Consider the following 17,700-nt stretch of genomic DNA (forward strand, 5'->3'; position numbering starts at 1 on the left):
AACTTCAATCAGAACAAGCACTTGGAAATATTTGACCAAAAGAAAGTCTATTCACATACAATAAAAGCAAAACTTAAAACAGAAAACAAAACTGTAAAACTGAGAAATACTTAATTTTTTGACAGCGAAGAGAAACGTGTGCAAGACTTCCACAACACTACATTGAATGTAGTTAAGTTGTATATTTAGATTTTGTTTGGATGCCTTAAAAGGTTTTGACAAAAAAAAAAAAACTGCAGTACTATGCTGTTAAAAGTATCACTGACTTCACACAAAGTATGTTTTTGCATACATGATTTATTTCCTTCACACAGAGAAAGGTGCAAGCAGTGCTTATATGTAGTACGGTATTCTCCTACATTTTGATACATTTGCACAATTTTTGGTTATTGAGGATTTCATTTTGTTGCTCTCTCTCAAAGCAAAGTGTTTCCACTTCTGGGTTATTTCCCATTCTCGCAGCATCACTTCCTGCTCCCATGTGGTCACTGGGCAGGTGAGGGCAGCGCCCCCAGCAGGCCATTGGCGGTGGTGAAAAGGTTGATGGGGGAGGAGCCGTCCGTGATGAGCGTGGACTTGAGGCCGAGCGCCTGCAGCATTTTCACCTAGACCAAACGAGCAGCAAAGTCACGTGACCTCAAGCCGGCCAATGGAAGTTGGCGTTGTGAATTATGCAATAAACCATCACGCAACGTTGTTTATCAACAAACTTGGTGTTTCACATGTAACGACGTCACACGTACCTGCAGCTCGGGACCGGCGCGCGCCATCTCGGCGAGCGTGTCGCTGCCCAGGCTGGTGACGAGCTTGTTGAAGCGTTCGCTCTCGATGTTGGCGAGCTTTTCCTGCTTCTCCACTTCCAGTTGGTCCATCTGCTTCCTGTAGCTCAGCTCCTGCTCGCGAGCCTTCGCCAGCCGCATCAGCTCCGCCTCCTGCAAGCACGCACAGGTCAGTCGCTTGTTTGAGTGGGAAGACGTTATTATAGTTTTGGATATTTCATTGTTGTTAGTTTTGAGTTTGTTTGTTTTTTAATTTAAGTTGGTTTTAATTTGTTTTCAGGGTGGTTCTGTTATTTTTCATTAGTTTTAGTTTAATAAATGCTTAGTTTTAGTTACAGTATTAGTTTTTTTTTTTTTTTTTTAAAGTATATTGTGTGAAGTATTTAAAAAAAAAAAAAATGAGCGATGTCATCTGAAGGTGCATTTCTATTGGCTGCTGCTAGATGACGTCACTTCTGTATGACACTTTCAATCATCCTTATTTTGCTTAACATCAAAATAAATAAATTAAAATCACATTTAAAATCATCCCCATAGGCTCATGCATTAAATTAATTACCAGGCTAACACGAAGGACAGTTGTTGGATCTTTTAAAGTATTTTTGTTTATTTTATGTCGTTAGAAAAATTGTTTTTTGAATTTTTGTTTTCTAAAATAACCTTTGTGTCAACTAAGATTTGTGCCTCGCCCATTTTCACATTTCTTTTTTTGTCCGTTTCAAGGCTTAACGTGAACGGAAGCATCTTAAGACTGACTGTTTTAGCGACGTACCGCCTCGATGCGCTGAGCCTCGGCCTTCAGCTTGGCCTCGTGGACGGCCGCCTCTCCTTGGATGCGAGCCGCCTCGGCTCGGGACTGGGCTTCGGCCTTGGCGGCGCCGGTGCTCTCCACGGCGGCGCTGAGAGACAACGGAGACGGAGAAACATGAGGACACGGACGGACGGACAGGCGGCGAGGAAGTGTATGACGGCCGAGAGAAAGAGGAAGTCACCTGAGGGCCTCCAGCTCCAGGAGCTCCTTCCTGGCCCGCTCGGCCTCCGCCTGGTCGGTGATCTTCTGGCGCTCCAGCTTCCCGCGAGCTTCCTGCTCCAGACGCTCAGCTTCGTGCCTGCGTACATCCACAACCGCACATTTTTACTTCATCGATCCGTCATGCCATGAGATTTCAAGACCGGTTGCAATTTTTGGTCACCTGGCGGCGGCCTCCTGGGAGTTGGTGGTGATCTCGATGGCCAGCTGGACGCTTTTCTGCAGGGCGTCACGAGTGCGCTGGTCGACGGGTTCCACCGACTGGATGTCCACGCTGCTGATGACCAGTCGGTTCTGGTGGAAGCGGAGGTTGGGCCGCACCGCCAGCTTCTCGTCGAAGCCAAACACGGCCGAGCAGATGATGCGGTTGGAGTTCTGCCAAGGGCAAGCGGATCGTCAGCTGGCATCTGCCTGCTTTTCGGGTCACGAGCGCCATGACATCAGCCCACTATTATTATATTGTGATGGATATTTAGTGGGATCGAACAAGCTTTGAGTAAGGACAGACAAAGAGAACAGATTACATAAGAGTTGGATTTCAGAACAGGATAGCACAGGAGTGGCGAGCTAGCCAGGCAGCGGTCCCTCGTGGTGCGTGGCGGGGAGGGGAGTGAGGGAGGCGCTACGTGGTGCCAAATTAATTTGAGTGCAAATAAAAGCACAGCCCAGGAAAAGAACTCTCTGAAGGGCTGTGCATTTTTGCAGCAGAATACACATACTTGCTTATTGTATTTCAGTTGTCAGAAAATATCTTTCAATACTCTAAATATTCTACAAGGTGACTAACTTCAGGTTATTTGATGTTAAGACACTGATAACAAGTATCACTTTATACAAGAGTAGACTGCATTGGAGTATTGCCTGGGCAGGTATCAGGCCGATACCAGGACATTTCACGGTATCGATACTCGGATACAGGTATCAGCCACTGCTCTTGTGGCCGTTTTTCGGTCAGGAACTAAAAGGCTGATGATTATTTTTTTTTTTGTATTTATTGACCGCCACACAAGTCTCCAGTTATACTCAATTTAATTAGCTCTGAAGTGCAGACAGATGTTTGTATATTATATAGTAAAATTGATTTGGCAATATTACAGCTTGCAATTCTCAAATCGATTCAATAGGCAGCTGAATCGATTTTAAAACATCCATTTGTGATGGAAAAATATTCAACAAAACATATTACTTTGGGTTAGGATTCACACCTTAAGCATGGAAGAATGTTATATAATGGAACATTAAGCCTTAATATATATATTTTTTTATTTCAATGCTGTTCAAACATGAAACAGATTACAGCCTATTTGTTAAATACAGTGGCTCACAGTTATAAGACTGAAGATTCAGAAATAAATACATTTTCATACAAATCTTACAGTGAACATGTATAAGTTTACTGAATAGTATTTTCTAAATTTGAGTAAAAAAAAAAAAAAAAACATAACAATTGACTCAAATTCGTAACGGGATTCATCAGAATCGAATCGTGACCCGAATCGAATCGTCAGGCATTAGGCAATCCATCCATCCATTTTCTCGACCGCTTATTCCTCACAAGGGTCGCGGGGGGTGCTGGCGCCTATCTCAGCTGGCTCAGGGCAGTAGGTGGGGGACACCCTGGACTGGGTGCCCGCCAGTCGCAGGGCACACAGAGACGAACAACCATCCACACTAAGCAATTCACACCCCTAATATTAGTATATCGTCATTGACTACTGCACTGCGATGAGATGAATGACTAACGGAGTGTGTCAAACAGGAAAAACAGCAGCCTTCCAAATTAAAAGCATGGCTTTCAAAACAAGATCACACAAAATAGCTTGAGGAATTCTTAACATGGTAGATATTACTAAATTACTTGAAATACTGTTGTATTGAATTGAATTCTTCGTACTTCACTGTATTCCTTTCAAGAGAAGTTTTACAACCACATATTTTGATTCAGACTTTTTTTTTCCTGGCCAGTGGATTATCTCATTTTATTCATCTATTTTTTTGAAATTCATTTTATTGTGTGCTCTATGCAAAATGATTTATGAGCAAATTGAAAAAATGTAATTGCCATTAATTTCAATCAATTTTAAGGAAATTTGCTATAATTGGGATATATAGGTCTTTTTAAAAAAACAAAAAAAATTATGAATCTTAATATATAGTAATGGTATCGGCATTTTCATTTGGGTATCGTCAAAAAAAAAAAAAAAAAAAAAAAAAGTGTCATTGAACATCCCTAGTATTACCTTTGCCACCCACTTGTGGCAACTAAAGGCAATTATACGTTTGAGAGCACCGATTTACTGGCAGATTTTCACTCCTCTGCCATCCTCCACTAATATCAGTGCTTCTTGAGGATATCAGACTTTCTTAGGTAAGCGTGTTGCAAGATCACAGACAGGAAACGGAACGTGTCAAAGAAAGCGGCACCAAACCTTGTGGAAGTCGTCAAACTGCACGGAGGCGACAGCGCCTCGAACCCGCGACGCGACGGCCTTGCAGGCGTCACCCACAAAGTCTGGAACAGAGAAGAGGGCGGCGGCATCTTCGGAGTCCACGGGTGGCTTCACGTCAAAGTGCCTGAGGGAGCGACACGTTAGGCACGCAGATGCACGCACGCAACCGAGCTAGCGCACACGTACCAGTTGTATGAAAGCTGCAGCTGCAGCCTGGCGTGGTCGGCCGTCTCGATGGTGATGATGTCGGTGAAGAAGTCGGGTCCGAGCAGGAGGCACACGGCCTTGATGACGTTGCTCCGTTTGGGCCGATCGCCGGACAGCGACAGGACAGTGAACTGCTCGTCGGGCCCCAGCATGACGCGCTCGGGTCCGAAGACCACGCGGGCCCTCTTCGCGCGGTAGTCGTAGACTTGGACGGCGGCGTTGTGCGGGACCCGGAAGGAGACCACCTGGGTCTTATCCCGTGGTTTTGCCCCCAGATCCTCGGTCAGGTTCCTTCTGTTAGAGCGGTCGGCCAGGGGGTCTCGGGGGGACGCCAGCAGGGCCTCCACATTGGTGGGAAGCTCCTTGGACCACAGTTCCTCATCCTGGGTCAGCATGTATGTCTGGCCAATCACGGCGCGCACCTGACATGCAATAAGTCGGTAGGTCAACAACATTGGGTTTCTCACACGGCCTCAAATTGGCCGAGTGAACCGAATTCACTGATTATCAAAATAGGGGAATCAAATATTTATTTTGTTTATTATTTTTAGTTTGATTATTATTATTAATAATGTGGTTAAATATTTTATTATAATTTATTGATTTGAGATTTTTTTTATTAGAATAGTGATAATGACTACTCGATCAGTTGCTGCACCTTCAATTTTATGACAGTTTCTTGTTACCTTTCCGCTCTTCATGTCCCTGACGTAGATGCCCTCGTGCTCATCCAGCGGGATGGCCTGGCGCTTGAGCACCACCTCCACCTGGGAGGGGGGCACATACTCGATGGGTCCTCGCAGCATCCAGCGGTCGCCAGGGCGACGGAGGATGGGGCCATGACGGCGACGCTTGCTGCGCTCGCGCTCTTCCTCCTCATCCTCCTCTTCCGGCTCCGGATCCGCCTCCTCGCGCTGGCAGAGAGAACGGGGGAGGGGCCGGAGGAAGGCGGAGACGAGGGTTAGCGAGCTGATGGGTGGGGAGGGTGGGCGGGGTGGCGGGGAAAAGGGGAAGCACTGGAGAAGCGGGGAGGAAGATGGCGATCGGGGAGTGGGGTCATGTGACATGCAGGAATGGAAGAAGAGGGTGGGGGAGGGGGGGGTACACCTCAGACAGGAAGTCACCCTCATTTCTCTCCCAGTGAACTTTTTTCCCCTTTTGACTAATTTATCTCCAAAAAAAATACCTCAACAGTATGTTTACGCTTTTGCCTTTGAGGCAAAACAACCAAGATGGCGGCCTACGAACACAAGGTGGCTACTTTCAGCATCGGACAAGGCGGGAGGTAGCTCGATGGTGCTGACCACCATGCTGGTGGCAACGGGGTGGGGGCTCACCTCCTGGCTGTCAGTGAAGGCCTCAATGGCGCGCAGGACAAGCCCCTCCTCTTCAGACAACACAAACACATCTTGAATTCCCCTTTCGAGACGCTCGCCAGGCTGCAGGAAGAACGAGCGCTCCCCCTGGCGGACACCACAAAACAGCAGTTTCAGACTGTCATTGTTGGAGCGGTGTTGCATTACATTCACGTTTTGTGGTCTTACTGTATGGCAGATTTTTGAAGGGGAACTAAGTACGTGGCTACACCAGCCAAAACACGCCATTATGAATTCGTGCGGCGGGGGGTAATTCTTCATTAATCTCTGATTTGAAAATCCTGCTAATTTGGATCCAGATACAACTGGTCCCAGAAAATGAGTCAGTCCCCCCCAGCTCACCTTGACGACCCTCTTCTGGCCCAGCTGAGGTTTCCCGTCGGGTCCGACCGGGTCCAAGATGACGCAATACTGGCGCGTGCTGAGAGTGGTGACGTTGACCACGCCCACCACTTCCTCAGCCACCGACGGCACATGAGCCTCGCGGTCCTCCATCGTCACCAGCCACTCTTCGCCCGTGCGACGGTCATGAGCCCCCGCGTCGCGGAAAGGTCGAAGGGCGCGCACGTGTAGCGCTTTCTGATGGGGGGGGGGCGGGGGAGAGACACCGGCCACACCGTCACCAAAATGCTCAATATTTGATTTTGAAAAGCGCAGCAAGTCGCACCTTGTCCGTCAGGATGAAGGCGTTGACGATGTCGATGACCTCCTCATGGGCACCTGGCAGGTACGCGCCCACCTTGCTCACCAACCACTCCTCACCTGAACATTACACGCACACCAAGTTAGGCTTGGAAAGCAAAAGGACGCGTGGAAACCAATCAAAGGTGTTTCCAGCTGCCACAAACAAACAAACAGGAAGTGAGTCCGAGTGAAGGTGTGTCTTACCCGTGACGCGGTGCACGCCCTGGCGGTCGACGCCCTCTTTGCGAGCTCGCAGTCGTATGGCCTGGTTCTCGCCAATTACTGTGGCCTTGACGGTCTCCAGGACAACCACCTCCTTCCTCGGGATGTACGTGCCTGCCGAGCAAGATGAAGAAAACGAAGACAACGGCAGGGAAGTTGAGAATGATTGCAAAAGCAGTCGCTTGACTTTACGTTCATGTTTCTTGTTAACAAAACGGCAAACTCTCTTCACTTTTCATGATATTTTGCAAGCATTTTTTTCTCTCCAATCTCCATTTTAAAATATTGAGACATAATGTTTTATTCTTTTTTTACTAGCATATGATTACTCAAGTAGTCATCCATCAATTTGTTGTGTATACAGTATGTAGCAATATGAGACGATAAAAAATATTTGCATGGGTTTCACAGTCAAAATGGTCCATGGTATAACAATTATGATGTAGCATGAGACAAAAATAATAACACCCCTGATCTAGCCTGGTCTTTCTACATAGACCTCCTCCTATAGTGTTTAACGAGTAGAGAATGTTGAATGATGGCAAACGTAATCCTTTACTGCGTAGGTAATCATTCACTCGTTTACGACTCCCCAATCACCATAATGGGATTATCTATGTGTACAAACGAAAGTTACAACTGTAACTACGGTTCTATGAGTCCCGGACGACCGCCAGGGCGGTGCTTTAAGCACTGAATGTTCCTTTCGCGCATGCGCAGTTCGAGTAATGCATACCAAATTAGTCACCTGTGACCCCTGGGTGACCCTAGAAGGGTATAAGTTCCGGTGTCACCCAAGGTTCGTTTCCTACGGAATCTTCTCGCGTGAACACGAGGATTCCGAGCGACAGGACGCCCTGGCGGTCGTCCGGGACTCATAGAACCGTAGTTACAGTTGTAACTTTCGTTCTATTTCGTCCCTCCCGACCGCCAGAAGGCGGTGCTTTAAGCACTGAATGACTAATACCGGCGTAGTCGCGAGGGATCTCAGACACAAACCTCACTGAGAAGCCCTAACAGGACCCAAGATCACGCCAAGCGGATGGGGAGAGGCGACATCCACGCTATAAAACCTGGAGAAGGTGCAAGGCGTCGCCCATGAGGCAGCAGCACAGATATCCTCCAGGGAAACACCCCTCAGGGCGGCCCAAGACGTGGCAACGCTCCTGGTGGAGTGACAGCGCACCCCTGACGGCAGGGGGCGGCCAGACAGCAGGTAGGAATGGTGAATGGCATCCACGACCCAGTGAGACAAGCGCTGCTTGGAGAGAGCGGAGCCCTTGGTAGGACCACCATAACAAACAAAAAGCTGGGCAGACGTACAAATGTCCGCCGTAGCGTCAATGTAACACTGCAAGGCTCTCACCGGACACAAGAGCTCCGGCCTGTCCCCGCCATCAGCAGGAGTGGGTACATAACGTTTAAGCCGTAGAGGCTGGTTAGAACGAGAGCCAGACAACACCTTGGGAATGAAGGCAGTGTTCGGCCACAGAGTGACGCCGGCGCCATCCGGGTGCCATCGCAGGCATTCAGGGCTAACCGATAAAGCGTGTAGGTCACTGACGCGCTTGGCGGAGGCAACGGCGAGCAAGAGTGCAGTCTTGCGCGACACCCACAGAAGGTCCGCCCCCGCCAGGGGCTCGAAGGGAGGCCTGCACAGGCCGTCCAGCACCAACTGCAGATCCCACGCCGGAACCCGAGGAGCCGGGCGGGGACGAAGACGCAGAGCCACTCTGAGGAACAAGGACACCAGCTCATGGCGCCCCACGGAGCCGCCATCAGCACCAACATGCCGGGCAGAAATAGCTGCCACATACACCTTCAGAGTCGACTGCTCAGTGGCCAAACACACCAGCGAAGGCGCTGAGGGTCGGGATGCCAAACACGACCTCCCTGTTGAGACAACAGGTCCTCCCTGTCGGGGAGACGCCACGGCTCGCCGGAGCACAGTTGACGGAGCAGGGGGAACCACGTCCGGGCCGGCCAGAAGGGGGCCACCAGCAACAGCGTGTGCCCCTCCTGAAGAACTCTCTGAAGCGTCAGCAATATCAGAGGGAGCGGCGGAAAGGCGTAGAGAAGGCACTCTGGCCACGGCTGCGCCAGTGCATCCAGACCGAGAGGGCTGGTGGCCTCGCTCAGGGAAAACCAAAGTGGGCAGTGGGTCGAGTCCTCGGAGGCAAAGAGATCGACCTCCGCCGTGCCGAAGCTGCTCCAAATCATGCGCACCACCTCTGGGTGGAGGCGCCACTCTCCCGGAGGAGGACCACCGACGGGAGAGAGAGCCCGCGAGCTGGTTCCGAACCCCCGGCAGATAGGTGGCCCGTAGACTGGCCAGACGGGGAGCAGCCCACCTGAGAAGGTGCTGGGAAGTCTCCAACAGACGGGCGGACCTGATGCCGCCCCGATGGTTTATGTGAAACACGGTCGTGGTGTTGTCCGACCGTATGAGAACATGCCGTCCGCTCAGGTATGGCAAGAAGTGCATGAGTGCCAAGTGCACCGCCCAAAGCTCCAGCACATTGATGTGATCGACCCTGTCGCGCACAGACCAACTTCCCTGAGCCGTCCTGTGCTGCCAGACAGCACCCCAGCCCGTGAGGCTGGCATCCGTGGTGACTGTTTCGCGGCGGGCCGGGACCACACCCAGCGGGACGCCGCTCAATAGAAAAGCCCTCTCCTTCCAAGGTGCCAGGGCGAGGAGGCACCGACGGGACACCCTGAGCCTCCGGTGGCGGTGTCACTTGGCGTCCAAGTGGAAGCCGTTCAGCCACCTCTGTAGTGGGCGCAGTGTCAGCAGACCCAACGGTGTCGAGGTGCGATGGGGACGTGGAAGTAGGCGTCCTTCATGTCGATAGACGTGAACCACTCCCCCTGGGCGAGCGACTGCAAGACGTCGTTCGTGGTTAGCATGTGGAATGGCAATACCTTGAGATGTTTGTTGAGCCCCCTCAGGTCCAGTATCGGTCGGTATCCACCGGTCTTCTTTGGGACAAGGAAGTACGTCGAATAGGGGGCCAGGGGGTCCACGGCCTCGATCGCGTCCTTGGCCAGGAGGGCGGACAGCTCCTGGTCCAGAGCTGAGGCTTTTGCCGGGTCGGCGATGAGTCACCCTGACCCGACAGGAAGCAGGAGGCCGGCGTCGGAATTGCAGCTCGTACCCGTGTGTCAAGATGGAGACCACCCATGGGTCCGAGGCACGAGCAGCCCAGTAACTGAGCCGCTGGTGGGAAAAATGTCCGACGGCCGGCCCCAAGGCCTCAGTCCCTGGCCCTCCGGCCCCTAGGGGCCCGAGAGGGACGGCGGGTGGGGCCTGCAGCCCGTGGTTGCCCTGAAGGCAAGTCCTCGGCGGGCCTCTGCGGGGGTCGCCGGGTGGCATAAGCCTCGGCAGGACAGGGCTGAGGAAAGCGATGAAAAGCAGAGCGTGCCCCAGGACTACCCTGTTGGGGAGGCAGGGCCCTATTGAGGCTGGAAAGCTGCTTCCTGGTCTCATGAGCCTTAACCGTCCTTTCCAGTGCACCCACAGCGGCAGAACCAAAAAGCTCCCCCGGCTCCACAGGAACACCACGGAGGGCCCTCCTAGAGGCCTCCGACAAGGGGGACTGCGCTAGCCACACCTGGCGGCGCGCCTGCACTAGGAAGGACATGAGTCGGCCGTGTTCCCTAGTCATGAGGGCAAAAGCCTGGAGGGCTGCATCACTGAAGGACACAGCAGCCTCCACGCTGTCCGCTTGCAGAGATGTAGAGAGAGCAAGCATGAGGTGAGCCAAAGAGTTCCCAATGCGACCAGCACGTGCACCAGCGCCATAGGCCCGTGTGAGAAGGTCATCAGTCACACGACATTGGGGTCGAGGACATCGCACAGATGGCCGAAGGGTCTCCTCCGGGGACACAATGAGGGATGCGACAGCTGGCTCCACAGCAGGCATCCGGTCCAAGCCAACACTAGCAGCATCGTGCATCGATGCTAAATCACGGCCATCAGCCGAAGGGCGGGAGAGAGCCCCAGGATCCCTCCAGCAAGCATGCAGTTCCCGCAGATAGTCCTCAGATGCGGGGACAGAAAAGGCCGAGGAAGGGCGCCTGCGCCGGAAGAAAGCGCTCTCAGACGCCGATTGAGCCTGTGGAGGCACCTCCAAATGCAGGAGGTCCAAGGCATTGCGCAGGACAGCCCGTATAGAACCATCCCCCGCCTCACTGGACGAACTCTGAGCGGATGCTGGAGAGTTTGGTCCCAAAACCACAGACCCCGGGTCACGGTCGTCGTCATGAAAAAAGGAAGCCGAAGCTGCCAAGGAAATGGCGTCCTCCTCAGGAGGAAGCACTGGCATGGGCGGGGTGGATGGTCGCGGCATGGGCAGGGCAGGTGGTCCCGGCCCCCCCGTAAGTGTGGGAGGGTGACGGTCCTGCAGAAGAGATCTCACCTCTGCCAGTTCAGCCTGAAGGTGCCCAACCTCCGAAGCGAGTCGTCGCTGCGCCGCCCTTTTCCTGGGGGGGGGCATGTACAGCAGAGCACACACCGAGACGTTTCCGGCGCCTCGGTTGGGAAGACGACAGATGACCCAGTGGACTGGGGTCACTGACACCAGGACTGCGGGCCCGGCCATCACCGGCACGGTCAGAAACAAGACACCTCGGGCAGCGATCGTCCAGGACATCGGAGACCTCAAAGAGGATACCACAGTCCACGCAGCAACGGGAGTCCTCCATTGTGAACACAAAGAGGCCCAAACAGCGATGAGCGGGAAGCTGAGGGAAGGGGGCGCGAGCGCCACCTGCACAGCAGACCCACACCGAGCAGCCGACGCGTGGGTCGGGGCAAACAGTAAGCCGGTAAAGCAGCGATAAGCCGAGGGAAGGGGGCGCGAACGCCACCTGCACAGCAGACGCACACCGAGCAGCCGACGGAGGGCGGGGACAGACAGCCAGTTGTCAATAGTAGCGATAAGCTGAGGGAAGGCGCGCGAACGCCACCTGCGCAGCAGACGCACACGGAGCGGCCGACGGGCGGGAGGGGCAGACAGCAGTCGCGAAAGCGTCGACAGGCTGAGAGAAGGGGCGCGAACGCCACCTGCACAGCTGAAGCCAGGTGCGCACCGCAGGCGGGACACGCACAAAAGTAAGTAAGACAAACAATCGAGCGAGAAGCGCGACGCCGTAAGCTGGGAGCGGGGACGCTGACGCTGCCCTCACCAGCAAAGGCACAAAAAGAAAAGCAACAACCAAACGGCAACACCGTCGGAGAAAGCGGCGCTAATAAACCGAGAGAAGCGCTAACGCTGCCAAAGCCAGCGGAGGAAAAAATAGGGTAAACCACGAGCCGTGGTAGCCAGGGCGCTAACGCGAGGCTAGCCACACAAAAAACTCAAAACACCGCAGTAAACGCGGAAATTAGACGGCAAAGTAGACAAGTAGTCAATAACCTTACCCCACGGGAGGTTAGAATACGCGACCACGTCGGGTCACGAACGAAGGAAAGAAAAAACACCGTCGCCGCAGCCTTTGGAGGGCGAACTACGCAGCTCCGACCGATCCGGTCACAAGGCTCCAAGCGGCGCGGTCAAGAGGATAAATACAAATCCCAATTCTTACACTCTTCGAAAATGTGTCGTATGCATACGCCACGCGAGAAGAAAAGAGGCGAACCTTGGGTGACACCGGAACTTATACCCTTCTAGGGTCACCCAGGGGTCACAGGTGACTAATTTGGTATGCATTACTCGAACTGCGCATGCGCGAAAGGAACATTCAGTGCTTAAAGCACCGCCCTGGCGGTCGGGAGGGACGAAATAGAACTGATGTGGCCAATCCAACCAGGCTGTCATTTTTGGGAAATCTTGTCACGTTGCTAGTTGTACGCTACTCTGTGCATGTGAAAGGGGAAGTCCACCCAAAAAAAATGTCTTTACAATAATACACTGCGCAGCCCACTTCTCTAAACAATGTGTTCTGATTGATATTACATGTGTTGAATACGTGTTAAGTAACAATTTTTATCCATCTCATGGGGCGGCCATTTTGGATCAGATGATAAATGACCAATCATGGCTCATCTACACACTTGTACTTAAAGGGATACTTGACTCATTGGGATCTTTTAAGCAGTAAAAAAAAAAATACAATTTTGTTCAGAATTAATTTGATAACCTCATTATTTGTCATGTAAAATTACAGTGTTCCTTTGCTATAACGTGGTTCACTTTTTGCGGCCTCGCTGTATCCCGGATTTTAGTGCAATTTTGCATGCTTTTTTTTTTTTAAACATTGGGAATGTTTAAACAAGAGAAATGTAAATGTCTCAATGAGAAAAGTGTATAAACTGAGGTGAGGCATTTGAGTCTTAAAACATTTAGAATAAATGCAAAACAAAGCTAACTACTTTGCCAATTTTATTTATTGCGGGTATTTTTTGGAACCGAACCCCAGCAAACAAGGTAACACTGTAATACATTTTAAGTGTAATTTTTTAACTAATTGACATGACATGTGCTGAGGAAATAGGTAACGAACAATCACAGCTCACCTGTTTTCTGGGCTTGGTCAGCAAACTGAGCCATGATATGTTAACCATTTCTTCACAGGTGATGTCAGCTTCAGTTGACAGCAAGTGGCAAAATTAGTTTTTAAAATGTATTAATTGTTCATGAAAAATAATGAAGTTATAAATATCTTCTTACTGTTTAAAATGGTTCAGTGAGTCAATATTCCTTAAACAACTGTTGAGAGTTCTGTGATGTCCGTGTGTGTGTTGCAACCTCTGGGGCCTTGCACAAAAGAGTGCGTACAGTATCTGGGCACTTACCCGGCCCCTCGAATAGCCACTCGTCTCCCGCCACACGTCCCTCTCGGACATCCAGAAAGTCGAGCAGTGCCTGCAGACGGAGCGCTGTGTCGGGGTAAACCACCTGCAGGGGGGTCACGTCCTGAACACAAAAACAAGCAAGTTACGCACGCATATAAAAACAATATTTGAATTTTTTTTCCCCCCGCTTGCTGTAGGATGTTTGATTTGACAGTTTGTGGGTAAAATTTGAGGTGAAAGCATTTCTTCCTTTCTCAGCCAATTAGAATCACCTTCTGAATGTTTCTGCTGTCATCTTCACAATAAGAAGTTGAATATTTCTTTTACATTCTACAAGTACATTTTATTCATTGGATTGATTTGAACTGCGCTTGAGATTGAAATAATTGAATAAAAAAAAAAAAAGCAGCATCTTCAGGGCCTTCGTGTTGCGCTTCTCTGCTTCCACCTGCTGGATTTCCTCCCCGGGGTGAAGCGGGAACGGATCCCTGGTGAGTCGGATCTCCAGGTCGGCGTGCCTGAGCTTGGCCTGGCCCGCGCCGTCGAACAGAACGCAGCCGTTGTCATCGCACGCCACCGGGTTGACCACCACGCAGTAGTGGCGCGGGGGCACCATGATCATCCGCACGGGCGCAAACAGAACCCTGCCCAGGTCACGTGACGTTAGCAAAACACTTGGCTGTGGCGTGCCACCACGCGGGGCTCGCCCTCTGACCTTTCATTGTCCTGCCGGTAGTACGTTTGTGGTCCGATCTCCACGCGGGCAATGTTGGTGTTCTGGTCCAGCACGTGGATGTAGTGATGAGGTGGGATCCGGATGATGGACGCGTCCACCGGGACGTCCACCTCGGACGGGCGAATTACGTTCTTCTTGGACATCACGCCACCAACAGTGACACAAAAAATCTGAATGGGACAAGGAAAATGGCAGTTGTCGTGATGTCATCGGTCATGGGGATGCTTGCAAATGGCTGAACAGTTGACAGGCAATTCCCATGTGAATTTAAGATGGAAAATTTTGGAAATTCTCAAAGTTGGAACCTTTGAACGAGAACTTAATGGCAAGGTATGACATTCAATCTCACACAAATATTTGTTTCTGTTCTAAGGAGCCATGATACCAACTAGATGGCTCCCATTTTAAGGGTTTCCCAATACTTCTTACTAGAGATGTAACGATATACAAACATCATGATACAATATTATCACGATATGAAGGTCACGATACGATAATTATCACGATATTGTGGGGGGGGTTGGTGATATTTAAATAAGATCGCAATATTGTTAAAAAAAGAAAAAAAAAAGAAAAAAAAAGAGCTCATACAAAAAAAAAAAAAAAAAAGCACAATATTGTGTGCTTTTGTACATAACAGCAATGCATATAAACCACCTACAATCTCTAATAACAATATTGAGGCACTTGCCAGCACACAATGCAATGCAAACACACGTTTAGCGCTTCACAAGCAAATTAGGTTCCCCTTCATCTGATAATTAGCATAGATTTTAAACCGGCCAAACCAGCCCTAATGAAAATTAAATTGCACTAATAAACTAACCACTAGAGGGTGCTAGAACTCCACAAGTGGAAATCAACCGGACTTTTTTTCACAGATGTGTTCCTTTTAAATATTGTGAACATGACGACGATATTGTGGCAGTTTTAATATCACGATATTGCCAATATCGTTACATCCCTACTTCTTACAGTATGTAGCGGCATACCTGAAGCTCAACTGTTTCTAAAATTTTGGCCCGCAACTCAAACAAGAAAAACAATAAATAAATAATCGATCAAGTGACAGTATGTAACTGGAAAAACTGCCAAGTTGGGGCAATCGCAACCATGTGAAGAACCAACTCCCAATTTTGAAAATTCCTGGTTTATTCCTATCATATCCACAATTTTTGTGAATTCCCAAGGAAAGTTTCCAACTTAGAATTATGAAACCCTGCCATGATGGTTTCAGCTAGGGCTGTGCAATTAATCGAAATTCAATTGCAATTTCAATTATTACACTCTACAATTACAAAATCGGTATAAAAAATAAATGATTAATACTAATTTTGAGTTGTTAAAATTTATGTATTTGCACCATTTTTTATTTTAAAATAACTCATTTAATAAAACTTGTTTGGTCCAAAAGGAACTTGCATAATTATAGTGTTTCAAAGAAAATTGTCTTAATATTATTTGTTTAGTATGGAGCCCCTAAGGTGACATGGTAGAAAAAAAAAAAAAACAACTTTGCGTTCCCTCGCAAAACAACTTTGCGTTCTTTGCGAGGGAACGCAATCTTTTCGTTCGAACGCAAAGTTGTTTTGCGAGGGAATGCAAAGTTGTTTTTTTCGCCTGCCATGTCACCTTCGCTGCGCCGTAAACACTTCCGGGTCATCTTCCATGTGAACAAAAGCGACGTGTAAACAAACCAGTGGAAAAATACATGCTCCATCCTAGTCGCTTTGGGAAAGCTTTCCCACTGTTTTGTTTCATGCTTACAAACGTTCCATTCTCGTCGCGTTGCAAGATTGCGAGGGAACGCAAAATGTTTTGCGAGGGAACGCAAAGTTGTTGGTTTTTTTCTACCATGTCACCTTCGGGGCTCCGTAGTTTAGTTTAAACTTTTTTTTTTAACCAAAAAAAATTGTCCTAATCATGATTACAATTATTACCAAATTAATCGTGATTAATTTCTTCATAATCGAGGAGCCCTACTTTCAGCTGTTTTGCAACCAGATGAGGTCATCAGTCTTGATACCATAAACATGGTTTCAGGATATTTTGTGTCAAGTGGTTGACCAGGCCAAGCATAAGTCATGTTTATTTTTCTCTCCCGGGGCTAAAGGGGGGCATGGACACAATTTGTAAATATTTTACAATATCAAATAAAATGCTAGAGGAGCTGAACTGGGGCTACAGGGACAGGGCACCCCTAGCCCCGGTGCAGCGTCATCCCTATACCAGGATGACCATTGCAACTTGTTAGTTATAGTCTTGGGCGTAGGTCGGAATGTGGCGAGGTTGGTGCGCACACACAAACACAGGAGGCATGGAAGTTGAAGAAAATTGAGGAGTGGCTCGTTGACGGCCAGGCTTTGGAACTTGAACTTTAAGCGTACACGCCCACCAAACACTAAAAGTAAATCAGAAGGCTGGAGCTGACAACATATAAACCCTTACAAAGACGATAGACACCTTCTCTCTGTGACGAACATTCATCACCTTCAGATGGGAAACAAACTCGGTTGCTAAATCAAAAAAATCAAAGACATACGCCTACCAGGGAGTCAGGGGGCGGAGCCAAGCGCGTCATTCCTCCTGCTGCAGGAAAAATAAATAAAAAGCATTCTGCCTGCTGCAGACGGACGACCCGGAGTTGTCACTTTACAAATCAATATGGTAGCGTTTCATTTTAAAACGTTTCAACTTCTCAACATTAAGTTCAGCACTGTCAAACACGCTCACACCCACGTACAAACTTGATGGCGTGATTGTATGCGCGGCTACTTCCGGGTTGACGTCTGAGCGAAATGATGATGATAATTTGATTTATTGTAATTTTATAAATATGCCAGAGGCGCTCTAGATGTCGCAGACAAAGTCGATTTAGACAAGTAAATACATTCCACTGGAAAAGTCCGAGTCACTGCTATGACGTCACCCACAACATTGGCCCACTGCAGCCTGGCACAAATCAAAGGCAAACTCGGACGAAAGTTTACTTTTTGCTTTTAATACATTAGCCAAACTACACTTTTGTTTCAATTTCTTCACTACGTTTCCGTCGCGAATATTTTAGTACGTACAAGTTGAACAAGCAGGCAGAACAAAGTTCAAACGTCACCATTTGCTCGGAGCGTTCTCACCTGTTTCTTGCTTTTGGCGTCCGAAGTGGACTGACGACCAGAAAAGACGCAGAAGGTTGGCACTCAGCTGAGGATAAAGGATGATGATTGTGACGGGTGGGCGGGGCTGCTTATCAGATACCGGAAGCAAGCGTGCTGGCGAAGTCATGTGTCTTCCCAGAATTGACCAACGAAGGCACGAACTTGTGTAAATCCGTGATTTGACCACGGGGTGGCGCTAGCAGCGCGACAATAAGTGCAAAAATAGTCCGCATGCTTATAATGCTGACTCCGCATTATAAGC

The 17,700-nt window shown here is 49.4% G+C and overlaps 1 protein-coding gene across 5 annotated transcripts; it reads right to left on the bottom strand.

Annotated features, from left to right (window-relative positions):
- Window positions 1-279: 279 nt before the first annotated feature.
- On the bottom strand, window positions 280-17,570 carry mvp (major vault protein). Of its 5 annotated transcripts, XM_077529718.1 has the most exons (18): window positions 17,396-17,411; window positions 16,832-16,872; window positions 14,263-14,453; window positions 13,996-14,191; window positions 13,548-13,668; window positions 6,731-6,862; window positions 6,510-6,604; window positions 6,185-6,421; window positions 5,804-5,929; window positions 5,653-5,706; window positions 5,153-5,380; window positions 4,446-4,888; window positions 4,239-4,383; window positions 1,973-2,184; window positions 1,772-1,888; window positions 1,552-1,678; window positions 744-932; window positions 280-605 (listed from the first exon to the last, which is right to left on the bottom strand). In XM_077529718.1, the coding sequence occupies exons 2-18, from the start codon at window positions 16,862-16,864 to the stop codon at window positions 486-488; spliced, it is 2,766 nt and encodes a 921-aa protein (XP_077385844.1). In that variant the 5' UTR covers window positions 16,865-16,872; window positions 17,396-17,411; the 3' UTR covers window positions 280-485. The 5 variants fall into 5 exon arrangements, 4 of the variants coding, with proteins under 4 accessions (XP_077385844.1, XP_077385861.1, XP_077385839.1 ...); XM_077529735.1 differs by lacking the exons at window positions 16,832-16,872; window positions 17,396-17,411 and adding an exon at window positions 17,418-17,570; XM_077529713.1 differs by lacking the exon at window positions 17,396-17,411 and having other exon boundaries at window positions 16,832-17,098.
- Between the last annotated feature and the right edge of the window lie 130 nt (window positions 17,571-17,700).

This window comes from Festucalex cinctus, chromosome 1 (assembly GCF_051991245.1).
Source record: "Festucalex cinctus isolate MCC-2025b chromosome 1, RoL_Fcin_1.0, whole genome shotgun sequence".
Classification (NCBI taxonomy): Eukaryota; Metazoa; Chordata; class Actinopteri; order Syngnathiformes; family Syngnathidae; genus Festucalex; species Festucalex cinctus.

What these genes read in the sequence shown, in the direction of transcription:
- mvp (XM_077529718.1), bottom strand. Translation starts at nt 16,864, where the DNA reads ATGACGCGCTTGGCTCCGCCCCCTGACTCCCTG. An exon ending in AGCGTAAACATACTGTTGAG is followed by an intron (nt 5,381 to 5,652) that starts GTATTTTTTTTG and finishes TCTCTCTGCCAG; the next exon opens with CGCGAGGAGGCGGATCCGGA. An exon ending in CTGGAGCTGGAGGCCCTCAG is followed by an intron (nt 1,679 to 1,771) that starts GTGACTTCCTCT and finishes GTTGTCTCTCAG; the next exon opens with CGCCGCCGTGGAGAGCACCG.